This window comes from Symphalangus syndactylus, chromosome 18 (assembly GCF_028878055.3).
Source record: "Symphalangus syndactylus isolate Jambi chromosome 18, NHGRI_mSymSyn1-v2.1_pri, whole genome shotgun sequence".
Classification (NCBI taxonomy): domain Eukaryota; kingdom Metazoa; phylum Chordata; class Mammalia; order Primates; family Hylobatidae; genus Symphalangus; species Symphalangus syndactylus.
In genome coordinates, this window is record NC_072440.2 from 19,546,476 (window position 1) to 19,563,340 (window position 16,865).

Genomic DNA, 16,865 nt, shown 5'->3' on the forward strand with positions numbered 1-16,865 from the left:
GAGGCGGAGGTTGCAGTGAGCCAAGATCATGCCACTGCACTCCAGCCTGGGTGACAGAGCAAGACTCCACCTCAGGCAAAAAAAAAAAAAAAAAAAAAAGGATATCGGGTATTCAAGCCAAGACAGTTTCTTCTTCTGGATGCTGGATGCCTAGCAGATATAAAGACAGACTTAACTGATTAAACTCACCTTCTGAGTGGCTTCTTTTTTCTTTTTATCCTCTTTCTTCCTTTTCTTGTCTTCCATTAACTGTTCTTCCCTTTCTTGCTCCTTCTCTCTGTTAAAGTAACATCATAACAGAAGGTTATACATCTATATTCACAACCCATTTCCGCAGCAAATTGAATGCTTGTAAGTGGTGGGCAAGACGACATTTCATCTCTGTGACTGAATAGAACACAGTATTTCATTTAAATCAAAAGGATCCATAAAACTTACATTTAATTATTCCCACATCTTGGTTTGTCACCCCTTTTGTAAAACATGACATTAAGTTTAGTTTCAAAGAAGCCTATTAAGGTAAGCTTTTATAATATCTACCTAAAAGAATACACACACAAACACACACACACGATTAATATATTTCCACTCAGCAAAGGACCTGATTTGAATATGACAATATCCAGATGGCTTCTGGGCAGTATTCCTCAGAGATGATGCAGAATGTATTAACTCAATTATGGTACGTATTTATCATAAATTAGGTGTTTTCCCATGACATCTTCAGAGTGGTGAACATAAAGCTCTATGTTCTGTATTCTACATTTTTTCTCTATATGTATTAATACTATATGTTTTATATATTTTCTATTTGTGTTTTTTAAGGCAGGCACTGAGTGTCCTATAAATCAATGTATTCCAGGACAGGCGTGGTAGTTTATGCCTGTAATCCCAGCACTTTGGGAGGCCGAGACGGGTGGATTGCCAGGTCAGGAGATCTAGACCATCCTGGCTAACACAGTGAAACCCCATCTCTACTAAAAATACAAAAACTTAGCTGGGCGTGGTGGCACACGCCTGTAGTCCAAGCTACTCGAGAGGCTGAGGCAGGAGAATTGCTTGAACCCAGAGGCAGAGGTTGCAGTTAGCCAAGATTACACCACTGCACTCCAGCCTGGGCGACAGGGCGAGACTCTGTCTCCAAAAAATAAAATAAAATAAAATAAAATAAAATAAAATTAGCCACGCCCGGCTAATTTTTGTATTTTTAGTAGAGATGGGGTTTCCCCATGTTGGCCAGGCTGGTCTCCCAGCACTCTGGGAGGCTGAGGCAGACAGATCACTTGAGGTCAGGAGTTTGAGACCAGCCTGGTCAACATAGTGAAACCCCGTCTCTACTAAAAATACAAAAATTAGCCGGGCATGGTGGCATGCTCCTGTAGTCCCAGCTACTCGGGAGGCTGAGGCAGGAGAATCACTGGAACTCGGGAAGCAGAGGTTGGAGTGAGCCAAGATAGCACCATTGCACTCCAGCCGGGTCAACAGAGCCAGACTCTGCCTCAAAAATAAATAAATAAATAAATGAATGAATAAATGTATTTCCTATTGGGTGAGTTCACTACTATATCTTCCTGTACACATGAATTAAGACAACCAGGTTTTGCTCCACTGAATTAGAATAAAAGTGATATACAATCATAAGCATTCTAGTTGGAGAAATGTGCTGAATCTGAAGAAATTAAGAGACTGCAATTTATAGCACACATTTGAAAAGTAACATTTATTGGAATGCTGTCAACTTTCACTCTATGTATCAACTGGGAAAAAACACACACTCAACCAACTGCAGTAACTTCAAAGCTCACAGTCGGAAACCCCAGACTCTATACTTATGGAATTTCACTGCTGGAAGGAGACTTAAAGATCTAGTTCCCAGGTCCTCACAATACCAAAGATAACAAATCCATGGTTTCACAGATATCACCTAGAATAAGGCCGAGTTACAAGTGAGTCAAATTAAAGGTTAAGTGAACAACAGGTTTGCAAACACGGCAAAATCATAAAGATGGTTCCTGAAGGACTCAAGTTTGGGAAGCAGAGATCTAGTTTAACATACTGAAACTATACAAAAGGAACCATGGATGAAAACTGAGGTGGGCTCTCGTGAATACACAGTGTTTTATTTATAGAAAAAAAAAGACTTAAAAAATTTTTTTACCTACGTGTTGTCACTGACTTGTCCACATTTAAATATTAGCCTTTCTCCTTCTGTACCTCTGGGTATAAAGATATAAAAGCCTAATATGCAAAATCCACACAACCAAGGAGGAGATTTTACTGAAATTTCCTTAGGTCTTATGCTGGATTTCTTTGGAGTCAGATTGTGTGCCTCTGTCTAGGTGTGAAACACACGGAGAAAATCCACCTGCAGCAGCAGTGCCCTCCTTTAAGAAAATGGATTTACAAACACTGGTAAGATGGATGTTGACCGTCTCAGGCAGGCCGGCCACAGATCCTGTTATATTTGGCTCTAAAAGCCTTTTGCTTCCTCTGGCTGCAAGTAGAAGGAGTGGATGGGGTTCCTCATGCCCACATTGCTGTAACTTGGCTTCCACATTTTACAGTGAAACCAACTACAGAAAAGTAGCAACCACAGCCTGAATATTTCCTGTTTAAAGATTTGGTGTTTACAAAAAAAAAGTATTAGGTTGTCATTTTTTTCTAAATCCAAAATTATTCTAAAATTAAAAGTTTATTTTAAAAAATGCAATGTTAGCTGGATGCAGTGACTCACACCTGTAATCCCAGCACTTTGGAAGGCCAAGGTGGGTGGATCACCTGAGGTCAGGAGTTCGAGACTGGCCTGGCCGACACGGTGAAACCCCATCTCTACTAAAAACACATAAATTAGGTGGGCGTGGTGGCATGCACCTGTAATCCCAGCTATTTGGGAGGCTGAGGTGGGAAAATCGCTTGAACCTGGGAGGTGGAGGTTGTAGTCAACCAAGATCACACCATTGTACTCCAGCTTGGGCAACAAGAGCAAAATAAATAAATGAATGAATAATAAATAAAATAAAATAAAATGTAAAAAAGGGGGTAAGTTTTAATCAAACGTGTTCTTCAAAAACCTTTTCAAATATTGTCCCTATAAACAGGCAATTCAGGGAAATATATTGAAATTCATGCTCAACAGAAGTAAACTCATTTCTAAAACAGACATATTTCAAAGCTTTCCAGGTGACAGGCTATACTTTCACCCTGTTTTTTGTTTTGTTTTGTTTTGTTTACCATGCATCTTGGTAGAAGTTAGTCTTCTCTTTAAATTTCACTTCCTTAGGAAGAATCTACTTTGCCAAATCTGGCTTAAAAACCTGCCATTTACTTAACAATAAATCAAATAGTGTGAGTCTCACCTTTCTTCTAATTTAGTCCTGTTCTCTACCTAGGCTGCACATTAGCACCATTTGGGGAGCTTTAAAAAAATCCAGGCCGGGTGCAGTGGCTCACGCCTGTAATCCCAGCACTTTGGGAGGCCGAGACGGGTGGATTGCCAGGTCAGGAGATCTAGACCATCCTGGCTAACACAGTGAAACCCCATCTCTACTAAAAATACAAAAACTTAGCTGGGCGTGGTGGCACACGCCTGTAATCCAAGCTACTCGAGAGGCTGAGGCAGGAGAATTGCTTGAACCCAGAGGCAGAGGTTGCAGTTAGCCAAGATTACACCACTGCACTCCAGCCTGGGCGACAGGGCGAGACTCTGTCTCCAAAAAATAAAATAAAATAAAATAAAATAAATCCCTGTTCTGAGTCAGAGCCCAAGCAGAGAGCAATGGGCGTCTATGCAGAGAAGGCATCCATGGGGGCAGTGATGGAGATGGGTTACATACAGGAGACTGATGGACTATTTAAGTATATTAAGAATAATAGGGCCGGGCACGGTGGCTCACGCCTGTAATTTCAGCACTTTGGGAGGCCAAGGCGGGTGGATCACTTGAGGTGAGGAGCTCAAGACCAGCCTGACCAACATGGAGAAACCCCATAGAGGTTTAAAATACAAAATTAGCTGGGCGTGGCGGCACATGCCTGTAATCCCAGCTATTCAGGAGGCTGAGGCAGGAGAAATGCTTGAACCCGGGAGGCGGAGGTTGCGGTGGGCCGAAATCATGCCACTGCACTCCAGCCTGGGCAACAAGAGCGAGACTCTGTCTCAAAAAAAAAAACGAAAGAAAGAAAAAGAATAATGACAGCCATGTTTCTCACTGTTGAGAAAATAAGTTATACAAATGGAGGAAAATGGAGAAAACTCAAATGAACTCTGTGGGGTTGGATCTAAATTAGTTACTGACGTGAACTCATGGTTTCCAATATATATAGACGTAATAAATATTAGCTGTAAGTCTGTGTACCTATGTGAGTATATATTCCTACACACACGTGCGCGTGCGCACACACACACACACACACACACACACGCTTATTCCCTTAGCTTATTCCCAACTCTGAGGGCTGGAGAACAAGCAATATCCAAATAATAATGAACACACTTAGCACCAGTTTTGTGGCTTCCATTCTTCATTAAATAAAACCAGAGTTCTCTGGAACAAGAGCTAATTCCGGGGGTAGGATAAGGAAAGTACAAGATGAACCTGGAATGTACATTTGCCAAGAAGCAAAAGAGTGCTCAAAGAATGATGGGATCCATCAAATGACCACAGAAGACAGTTTGAAGTGCTCCTACAAGCTAAATCTGGAACAATATCAACATCAAAATAAGTAATTATAGTAAGAGACTATAAACCATTGTATAAAATAGGAAAACACAAGTTCATACAGAAAGAAATACGCAAATGAATAAATTGAAATGAGGAATGGAATAGTCACATAGTTTCAAAGCACCTTCCCATAAAATACTTGTCATAAAGGGTTGAGAAAAGTAATGACGTCAAGGAGAAGCCTGTCAAGATACCACCTTAATCAAGTAACCCATGTGAACATCATCAGTTATGGGACAAATTCAAACTGTGAGTTACATGACAGGATGCTGTAAGAAGAACACAGCATCGATTCTGTGACTCCTTTTAAATGTGTTTAACCTGAATACCATCAAAGGAACCATCAGACAACTCCACATTCAGAGGCATTCTACAAAATATACTGGCCTGCAATCTTCAAAAGTTTCAAGGCCATGACAGTCAAGAAAAGATTGAGGAATTGTTTCAAACGAAAGGAGACTGAAAAGACCTAACAACCAAATGCAATGTGTGGCAAATGTCACACCTTGAATGGAGCTGATGAGTAAGTGGTGGTCATGTATCAGTGAGTTAATTTTTTCCCTTTGATGGTTATATTGTGGTTCTACACCAGAATGTTCTTTTTGTTAGAAACAGACTATAGTATTGGTGAAAGGGCTACAGGTGACAGCATTGGATCAGCAGTTAATTCTCAAATGACTCAGGGGAAAAAGAGGCTTTTTAAAATCATACAGATTCAAACTCTGTAAGTTCGAGATTGTACCCAAAAACAAAAGAAAATATAAACAGCAAACACAAAACTATTGCTCAGGCAGTACCCCAGGTCAATTACATAGAAATCTCCAGGGATTTTCAGAAGTCCCTCCAAGTGGTTCTAACATGTAGCTAGGGTTGAGAAACTGCTCTAAATTCTTGTTTATACCTACATTTGAAAACATTATTACCTGATTTATGCCTCAAAAATCAAACCTCCCATCACCTGAGCCCAGGAAGCTGAGGCTGCAGTGAGTCACAATCATGCCACTGCACTCCAGTGTGGGCAACAGAGTAAGACCCTGTCTCCAAAACAAACAACAATAACAAACCCTCCCATACAGCAACAAATGCAAATGCCAGATGACTAGGTGGGTCCTACTTGATCATCAATTGCTTCTAAGTATGAAGGGCAAGAGAAATCATTCATATTTTCTCTAATCTCTAAATATACAGCCAGATGTAAAACTCATCACTTTCAAATTATTTAATTCATTCAACAAATTCAGTTAAGTATTTACTGAGTCTCTACTATAGCTTCCAAAGCAATACTATGGGTACCTCCAATTCCCTAACTTTGTGCCAAGAATGGTTTATAGGTGCACCCAGCTTCCAAGTACATATGGAATAAAAAGCCCCTCAAACTCCTTACAGCCCAGCCTGGGACTGCTGCTAGCCCAATCCAATCTCATCTATTTACCCCAGTGTGCTGTACAAATCTTTTCTCTGTGTGTCTTGACCGGAAAAGGTTAGGAAGCATTGTCTAGGGGAGCTGGGGGTTTAATATTGCCTCTGCAGGGGACGAATGTGTGGGAGGGTACTGTGCAGGCAGGCAAAAGATAAAGCAAGTGCAAACACCATAATCTAGAATAAATCCTGAATGGTAAAAAGCCAAACTACTCTTGAGAACCTCTCAGGTGAAGAGCGAATACAACAGTGTTTTCTTCTTAATTTTTTACAATAATAGTAGAGAAAAGTAGAAGTGACTTGTACCTGAATAGAAAATACCCAATATTTGGCCGGGCACAGTGGCTCACGCCTATAATCCCAGCACTTTCGGAGGCTGAGGTGGGCAGATCATGAGGTCAGGAGTTTGAGACCAGCCTAGCCAACATGGTGAAACCCCATCTCTACTAAAAATACAAAAAAATTAGCTGGGCATGGTGGTGGGCTACCTAAGCTGCTTGGGAGGCTGAGGCAGGAGAGTCATTTGAACCCGGGAGGCCGAAGTTGTAGTGAGCCGAGATTGCACCACTGCACTCCAGCCTTGGTGACAAAGCAAGACTTGGTCTCAAAAAAAAAAAAAAAAAAAAAGGAAAGAAAAACAAAAAAAGAAAATACCCAATATTCATTTAAGCTGAGGCATAGCAAGACTGCCCCGCATGCAAGTTCAGAACACCAAAAAGCAACAATGCTGACATTCCTAGGAACCGGCTGCATCCCAGAACTGAACCCTCCAATGGTCCGAGACCACGCAAAGGGAAAGCTAAGAGCTTGGAGCATCTGTAATCGGCATTCAAAGCCATTCATAGTACAGTTCTAGCTTTTACATTTTCGTCATCCATTCTGCACGCCTGACAAACACCATCCTCTTTAATGCCCATCACACCTTACCCTAGTGGCAAGTCCTAGCTCAATATCCACTTGCTTCAACGGCACCATCCCCAGTAACTCCAACTCTAGAGAAACTCGTCTTCTTCTGTAGACCCCACAACTATTGCCCTGCCTCTTGTTTGGCCCTTAAGGTCTCAAGGCAGATGACACCGGTCATTGGCAGCATCAGAGCACCTGAAATGACTTTCTGTGGCATGGCTGCTTTTACCAGGGGTGGTAACAGGCACAGACCGGTAGGCACAGACTGACTTGGCTCTCTTCTACTAGGATGCCCAGGAACTGACTCATTCCTTAAACAAACATTTATTGTCTAATATGAGCCAGGCACTTTTCTTTTCGAGACGGAGTCTTCCTCTGTCACCCAGGCTGCAGTGCAGTGGAGCAATCTCAGCTCACTGCAACCTCTGCCTCCCAGGTTCAAGTGATTCTCATGCATCAGCCTCCTGAGTAGCTGGGATTACAGGGGCCCGCCACCACGCCCAGCTAATTTTTGTATTTTTAATGGAGACGGGGTCTCACTATGTTGGCTGGCCTGGTCTCGAACTCCTGACCTCAAGTGATCCGCCCACCTCGGCATCCCAAAGTGCTAGGATTACAGGCGTGAGCCCCTGCGCCCGGCCGAGCCAGGTACTTTTTCTAAGCACTGGAGATCTGGCAGAAACAAAACTGAGCTTTGGCTCACATGTGACTTACATCCCAGTGGGGGAGAAAGGCAACAAATGAACAGGATATACAACGAGATGCATGTATAAAATACACAGTTCAGGCGACAGCAGTGCTCAGGAGAGGACAGTTCACCTGACAGAGAAGGAGAGAGGTGGGGAGAGGGCAACGCCTTCCACCTAATAGTTAGAAAAGGCCTCTGATACAGTTGCATGAGAATGGAGACTCACTGAGGTGAGGGATGGGGCCATGTGGGTATCTGGGGGCGAACATTCCAGACAGAGGGAATGGCAAATGTCAATCAGTGAGACTGGTGTATCTGAGGAATGGTAGCCAGGATGCAGTACAGTGAGTAAGGGAGGAGGTGGCAGGGACGAGACCAGAAGCAGGATTCGGGGTTGGGGGCGGGGGGGATCTCCTTACAGGGAATGCATTTTTTAAAATAACCAGCACACATTTTCTGGTAATTGAATAAGGAATCAAATTGGGACTGGTGAACACAAGCACCTAAACGCAAAACTTCCAAAACCTCTCATTCTCAGTTTCAGTCAGGAGGCCCGCCTCTCCCCTCAGCTGTCAACCTTGCAGTCGGGGGCGGGGCTGGCCTGCTCCACCAGAGCACCCAGCACGCTAGAGAGCGGCGAGTCGAGTGTGTGTGCGTTTGCCACGGCTGAAGCCTCTGAACACAAGGGAAGGGGAATGAACCTTCCTCTTCTCCCTGCCCCATGTCCGTGGCACAAACACCAGAAACACAGTAGGGCCTCCAAGTAAATGCTACCAAAATGCATCATTAAAGAGCGAGCAAAGCTTTCTACCCTCCCGGGGGAAATGCGCTTAAAGAACAGCCTCAAAACAATGAGCTAAATCATCTAATAAACATATACTGAGTGACTATGGTATGCCACGCACTGACCTGTGATACACTGAGGATATAAGACTGGGCAAAAGAAGGATGGTCCTTGCCCTCAGGGAGCTGACATTCTAGATGGGAGACAGAAAAAACACACATACAACGCCAGGCAACGCCACGAAGACGAGCTGGAAAGCAGCCAGAGTGTCTAAGAGGGAAGAGATGGGAAGAGGGGGCTGCCTTCCATGAGCCGTCTGTAGCGGGCATCTGTGAGACAGCGACATCCAGACCCCTCCATAAAGAAAGCCGCCTGGGAGATGAGTGACCAGGCCAAGAGAAGAGTAAGTCCCAGGGCCCGAGATGGGAAAGTAAGTGCTGGGTGTGAGTTTGCGGGAAGGGAGATGGCTACCCCCACTTCTGCCCTCTCTCGGCAGCAAGCCTCCCCAGACACACACCCACACCTTCTCTGGTTTTCTGGGCTTACTTGGTAGTCACCCTCGTCTACACCAGAAGAACTGTGCAGCGTAGATGAAAGTTTCCCTTCCACCGCATCAGTTCCCTCATTATTTCAGTGCTCACTTGATGCCAGGCACCAGGCTGAGGCTGAGAATTCAGCAGCAAACAAGATGCAGTGCTGCCTGCCTTTCTGGGGCTCTCAGTTCCACTTTTTAAATAGTCCTACCTCACCTCACAATCCAGACCGCACCTTCAGGGCAGAAAACTGTGCTCTCCTTGCTCTGTTCCCTGTCTCTACCACACTTTGGAATACTCTGAAGACAGCCTGCAGTGCCTTTGCTGTTTTGAAAATACCAGGATCTTGGATGTGTGAATTCAAGCTTGTGATATCTAGGTTAGAGATCAACTTTTGTTTTTGTGACAGAGTCTCACACCATCTCCCGAGTGCAGTGGCACGATCTCGGCTCACCGCAGCCTCCACCTCCCAGGTTCAAGTGATTCTCCTGCCTCAGCCTCCCAAGTAGCTGGGATTACAGGCATGCACCACCACGCTCAGCTAATTTTTGTATTTTTAGTAGAGATGGGGTTTCACCATGTTGGTCAGGCTGGTATCGAACTCCTGGCCTCAGATAATCTGCCCGCCTCGACCTCCCAAAATGTTGGGATTATAGGTATGAGCCACCATGCCCGGCCAAGAGATCAACTTCTTTCCACAAACTAGAGTCATGACCAGTGGTTCCTGTATGCATGTCTCTGAGCCCATTGTGCCTCAAACACGCAGGAAAGGCAGGGCTGACAATTTCACACTTGAACATATTAATCTCCACCTGTATGTGCACTGATGGGAGTGAAAGGATGATAAGAACCTTAATTCAGAAGAACAGCCAGGGTTCATCTTGACAGGAAATGGCTCCACATTCCCAGGAGCATCTTCCCTTCCATTAAGGTCTGGATGACTGGCTGTAAGAACATCAAAACCTATCACTGACACCCTGTGATCAGTAAGGGTGGCAGCACCTTTGGTCCTAGTTCCAACTCCACAAAATCAAAGCAGACAGACTCGAACAGGAAGAGAGCCACCCAACACGGGAACTATGCCAGAAGTAAACTAATACTGTAAAAGATTAAAAAGAACTCCACAATAAAAAGGAACAAACCATTAATAATACACCAACTTGGATGAATCTCCATGGAATTATGCCAAATGAGAAAAGCCACTCCCAAAAGTGTCATACTGTAGATTCCATTTAGATAACATTTCTGAGATGACAAGTGGTTGGGCGCCAGAGGATACAAAGGGGGGTAGGGTGAAGCAGGAGTGGTTATAAAAAAGGGTGACACTAGTGACCCTTGTGGTGACAGAACTGTCCTGTATTTGGTAGTGGTGGTGGATACATGAACCCACATGTGATAAAATTGTATAGAACTAAACACATAGGCAATTAAATACAAATAAAACTGGGGAAATCAAAATTTGGCAGATTGTATCAAAATCTGGGTTGGGACATTGTACTACAGTTCTACAAGAAGTTACCGTTGGTGGAATGGCATACAGAATCTCTCTGCCTTGCTTCTGGCATGTGAACCCACAATTATCTCAAAAATTTCAATTAAAAAAAAAGAGCTTCAAACATTGACTCATCTTTTGGTCTCCTGTTGGAAATTTTGTCAAGGACTCCTACTTTAAACCATTTTCTTTATGAAAGTCACATAAGAATCAAAAGGAATTTGAGAAATCATTTAGTCCCCACATTACAAAAATAGGTTTCCAAAAGTATTCTGGAATCTACATTTCATCCTAACATGCTCAAATTGTTAGTTTAATCGATCAAGTATTCCTTAAGTACAGCAGGAATAGACAGCCACGAGGGTATTTAAAATGCTCCTCTTACACACAATTCACAATACAATTCTTTTCCCAGGAATTTTAGTGGTGTACTAGTCACTGAGCTATTATTTCACTTTGTGGTGGTATCTTTATCAGCTCAGTCAACACCAATTCCAAGCCCCTCTGGCCTATTTCCAAGACTCCTTCACAATTAGAGATGGGGATGTGATTTATGCTATGCCAATAAGGTGCATGTGTGACTTTACCAGAGGACACACAGGGCACCCATCTTCTCAGGCAGCATTGTAGGGATGACGCGGTCCTGGAGCCTACCCCTGTAACAGCAATTTCCTGAATGTGCAGGAAAACAAAAAAGCTCCCATGGGACCCCCAGTTCCATGGTGTGGTGCTGGGCGTCACCTGACCCTCAGCCTCTCAAGTACCATTTAATAAACCCACGCACCAGTGAGAATGAATTCTACTATCTACATACTAAGGAGTCTGCCCAACACAGATTTAAATACGGGTTTTCAAAATGCACCTGAGACATGTGACTTGTATGAACATTATTTCCTTAGAAAATAAAAGGTAATCTTGGCAACTTATAAAACAGTAAGAAAATAACTAGCCACAAAACCATTACCAATTATAAGTAATTAGGGATTAATGACACCATACGCATATTTAGGGTAAGAAAAATTAGCAAAGGAGTACAATGAAGAGAGTTAAGCCAAGTGCTCAAAGTATCCACTTAAAATGTTTTTAATTAAAAATGCACACACACAAAAAGCATGTTGGAACATATCTATTCAGGCAGAGGAAATTACACAGTAGGGTACTCCAAATATGTATATTGGATTTGTTCTTAACATTTTTTTCATTTGCTGCATCTGAGGGAATTTAATGGGATGCTAATGTAATTTGCACATATTAAATTAGCAGACAAGGCCAAATAGCACTAGGGCATAAAAATCACTCTAAGTGGCTTATAAGAAGAAATCAACATTAAAACTAGAAAGATTAAGGTAAGTGCATTTTTAATTAATTTTAACGGATAAAGAAATTTCCCCTGCCTTCGATTTTATTATGTGACATGTGATAGGTAACACTTTTATATGTCGGTAATAAAATGTAACACAGTTCCTTCTACATTGTGTTACCTTCCTTTCTGAGGCTGTGTAAAGCAATGCTTCTCAAACTTTAAAGGGTATCTTGTTAAACGCAGATTCTTATTTAGAAGGTTGTGGGACAGGGCCTACAATTTTCCATTTCTAATAAGCTGCTCTTCCCTAGATCTTTGAGCAGCACACGAGTATGCACTTGGTTCTTTTCAAGAAAATATAGAATTGTAGTTATTTCTTAGTTAAAATCTCATTAATATCAAGCATATGCCTCATTATTTTTATCTGTGTTTCAATGTGAAATTACAGTATAACCTTAGTGAAGTTTCTGTTTGTTTTGAGACAGGGTCTTGCTCTATCATGCAGGAGTGCAATGGTGTGATCATGGTTCGCTGCCGCCTCAAACTCCTGGGCTTGAGTGATCCTCCTGCCTCAGCCTTCCAAGTGGCTGGGACTACAGACATGCACCACCATGTGCAGCTAATTTTTTAATTTTTTGTAGAGATGGGGTCTTGCTATGTTGCCCAGGCTAGTCTTGAATGTCTGGACTCAAGCAATACTCCTGCATTGGCCTCTCAAAGTGTTGGGATTACAGGTGTGAGCACCGCACTCGGCCTGGGAAGGTATTTTAGATTAAACAACTCATGTAGCACAGACTTCGTAAACTCTACTGAAACGATGACATTAGGAATAGCTAGGACCAATCTGTGCATGTGCAGGCAAGAACAACTGCCAGCTGGACGACAGCAAATGAAAGGCACCAGCCATCCAAGGGTGGCATCCATTGTAGGGTGAATGCAGACTTCAGAGATGTCAAGTGAGTAAAAGAACGTGAGGCTCAGAATCCATGAAATATGGTAATAGACTTTTGCCGACATAGCCTTTGACTCTAGGCTTTTCATGAATTTCCCAGTTTACGTATTTTAAGGCATATGCAAGGAATTGGCTTGTCTGGAATTACTCAAACCAAATAAAGTAAGATAATTTTTTTTTTTTTTTTTTGAGACGGAGTCTTGCTCTGTTGCCAGGCTGGAGTACAGTGGTGCGATCTCGGCTCACTGCAACCTCCACCTCCTGGGTTCAAGCGATTCTCCTGCCTCAGCCTCCTGAGTAGCTGGGACCATAGGCACACGAAATCACGCCCAGCTAATTTTTGTATTTTTAGTAGAGACGGGGTTTTGCCACGTTGGCCAGGATGGTCTTGATCTCTTGACCTTGTGATCTGCCCACCTCGGCCTCCCAAAGTGCTGGGATTACAGGTATGAGCCACTGCGACCAGCTGATAATTTTTTTCTTTTTTGAGACGAGTCTTGCTTTGTCGCCCAGGCTGGAGTGCAGTGGCGCGATCTTGGCTCACTGCAACCTCTGGCCCCAGGGTTTAGCAATTCTCCTACCTCAGCCTCCCAAGTAACTGGGACTACAGGAACGAGACACCACACCTGGCTAATTTATTTTATTTTATTTTATTTTATTTTTGAGACGAAGTCTTACTCTGTTGCTAGGCTGGACTGCAGTCAATCTCAGCTCACTGCAACCTCCACCTCCCGGGTGCAAGCGATTCTCCTGCCTCAGCCTCCCGAGTAGCTGGGACTATAGGCGCGCACCACTACACCTGGCTAATTTTTTGTATTTTAGTAGAGACAGGGTTTCACCACTGGCCAGGATGATCTCGATCTCCTGATCTCGTGTTCCGCCAGCCTCAGCCTCCCAAAGTGCTGGGATTACAGGAGTGAGCCATCACGACCAGCCACGACCAGCTAATTTTTGTAGTAGCGATAGGGTTTCGTCATGTTTGCCAGGCTGGTCTTGAACTCCTGTTATCAAGTGATCCGCCTGCCTTGGCCTCTTAAAGTGCTGGGATTAGAGGCGTGCGCCACTGCGCCAGCCAGCTATTTTTAAAAATTTGTTTTTACTTTCCAAAATTCTATGTGGCAAAAGCTATAACAATTTGAAAGCTTTTTCCCCGCAAAAAATTTCAGGGTTAGAACGGTGCCTGAAGAATATTCATCTCGTGCTTTACATACTCTAGCTGGGCAGCTCGGCAAACTCGAACAAGGAGAGATGTGGCTTCCTACTCAAACTTAGTGCAGCCGGGTAGGAAGTTCTTGACAGTGCCTTGAGAAATGTCTCCTGATAGCTTCGACTCCCTGGTCCTAAAACTTCCTTTTCAGAACACATGGAACAAATTCTCCAAATATGTGCAGTTATCCATGATGCATCCCTGAAACATTTTTAGTTCCTTCACACATTCCACTCACGACCTGGTTTTCTATCCCCTTACCATTGGGATCATTATCCCTTAAACATGTTCCAGTTTGTCTATCCTCATTCAATTACCGGGCAAGGCAGCACCAAATAGGGTGGGCCTGCCACTTACTTGTCCCGTATGATATGCCGCTGCTAATACTGTTAAAGAGGTCATTTGCTTTCTTGGAAATCACATCTTACTGAGTTACAGCCACCTAACACTCCTGTTTTTTCACAGTATTGCTAAGTCACTTTTCCATGACTGAGTAATTACGTATCTCTATTAATACCGTCAGTGCCAGACTGTCAAACTGCCATCACCACCTCTCCTGATCTTCCCTGCACTTCAAAAAATGGTCTGGAACTATATTTTCCAGAATCCCATTCCCCGTAGGGTTCCAGGTTAGCTGCCACCAAGGAGAGGTACCCTTCTTAGGTCTGGAAAGCAGAAAAGAAGTCAATATTCTCTAGAAACAGTTGCAAAAAGACACACAGGCAACAACATGCAGGACTTTCCTATTCTGCAGCAGCTTCCAGATCATCTAAAGCCATAGCTGCATGCAGCTGACATCACTGCTCCTCTAGGAATATGCACTCTAATTTCATCAACAATAATAGGAGCCTTCCTGAATTTCTTTCATCAGACTTTCCAATGGTTGTGTGAACCTTCAATTCCCTATATTAAAATCTTTCCTATTTGGAAAATCAAATGGAGCCTACCAAAAAGGTTACCAAAATTAATAAGTGAGTTTAACAAGGCTGCAAAATACAAGATCAATATAAAAAAACTAATTATATTTTTACATACTACGAACAATCAGAAATGGAAATTTTAAAAAAAGATTCCATATATATAATAGTTTCAAAAACTGTGAACACATAAGAATAAATCTGACAAAAATATGCAAGTCCTGAATATGTACACTGAAAACTACAAAACATTGTGGGTAGAAATTTTTAAAAACCTACGTAAGTGAAGAGATGTACCATGCTCATGAATGAAAAGACTAAATATTAAGATGTCAATCACCCTCCAATTAATTTAGATTCAACAAAATCTCTATATTAAAATCCCAGCAGAATTTTTTGTAGAAATTGACAAGTACCTTCTAAAATTCATATGGAAAAGCAAAGGACTCAGAATAGTCAGCAACTATAAAAAGAACCAAGTTGGAGGACTTGCACAACCTGACGTGAAGACTTATTATAAAGTTAAAGTGATTAACACAGTATGGTACTGTCTTATTTTTCTATAGACAAAAAGTTCAATGGGATAGAACAGAATCCAGAAACACACTGATATATATATATATATATATAGACAGAGAGAGAGAGAGAGACAGAGAGAGAGAGACAACCAATTTTCCAAAAAGCTGCAAAGGTAATTTAGCTGAGAAAAGAGAGTGTTTTCAACAAATGATGTTAGAATAACTGGTAGGAATATCTTTAAAAATGAACCTCAATTTGTACCTTGGCAATATATAAAAAATTAATTCAATCAATCATAAACTAGATGTAAAATCTAAAACTATAAAACTTCTAAAAGAAAACATACAAGAAAATCTTTGTGACCCTATGTTAGAAAAATTATTTTTTTGATACAACACCAAAAAACATAATCTATAAAAGAAAAAACCTGATATATTGGACTCAAAGTTAAACACTTCAGCTCTTCAAAAGACATTTAAGAGAATAAAAAGATTAAGCCACAGACTGAGAAAAAGTTATCTGCAAATCACTTATCTGACAAAGAATTTACATACAGAGTATATAAAGAACCCCATCTTAAAACTGGGCAAAAGAGGCCGGGCACGGTGACTCACACCTGTAATCCCAGCACTCTTGGAGGCCGATACGAATGGATCACTTGAGGTCAGGAGTTCGAGATCAGTCTGGCCAACATGGTGAAACCCCATTGCTACTAAAAAAACAAAAATTAGCCAAATGGTAGTGGTGCATGCCTGTAGTCCCAGCTACTAGGGAAGCTGAGGCAGGAGAAATTGCTTGAGCCTGGGAGGCGGAGGTTGTGGTGAACCAAGATGGTGCCACTGCACTCCAGTCTGGGCGACAGAGTGAGACCCTGTCTTTTAAAAAAAAAAAAAAAAAAAGTGGGCAAAAGATTTGAACAGACACTTTGCTAGAGAAGACATACATGTGATACATGTGGCAAATAAACACATAAAAAAGATATTCAACATCTTTAGTTATTACGAAAAAAAAAACAAATTAAAGCCACAATGAGATGTCAACACACATGTACTTGTAGAATGTCCAAAATTTAAAAGACTCACCATTCCAAGAATTAACAAATGGAACTCTCTCATGGTGGGAAAGTAAAATGGTACGATCACTTTGGAAAACACTTTGGCAGTTTCTTAAAAAGCTAAACATACACCTACTATATGACCCAGCCATTCCATGCCTAGGTTATTTACTCTAGAGAAAAGAAAGCATATGTCCAACAAAGACTTCTAGATGAATATTCATAGCTTTACTGATAACAGCTGAAAACGAGCAACTGCCCAAATGCACATCAGTAGGTGAATGGATAAACAACTTAAGGTAGAATATACAACAGAATGCTACTTACTCAGCAATAAAAATAATGGACTATTGTTAAACACAACACGGATGAA

The 16,865-nt window shown here is 42.2% G+C and overlaps 1 protein-coding gene across 14 annotated transcripts in view; it reads right to left on the reverse strand.

Moving 5' to 3' along the window:
• Positions 1–16,865, reverse strand: part of TNRC6B (trinucleotide repeat containing adaptor 6B) — a 294,090-nt gene that overhangs the window by 89,951 nt on the left and 187,274 nt on the right. For all 14 annotated transcript variants that reach the window (XM_055252755.2, XM_055252752.2, XM_063622887.1 and 11 more), the window contains one exon: positions 190–277. In XM_055252755.2, the coding sequence (XP_055108730.1) occupies positions 190–277 (88 nt within the window). The remainder of the gene's footprint in view (positions 1–189; positions 278–16,865) is intronic.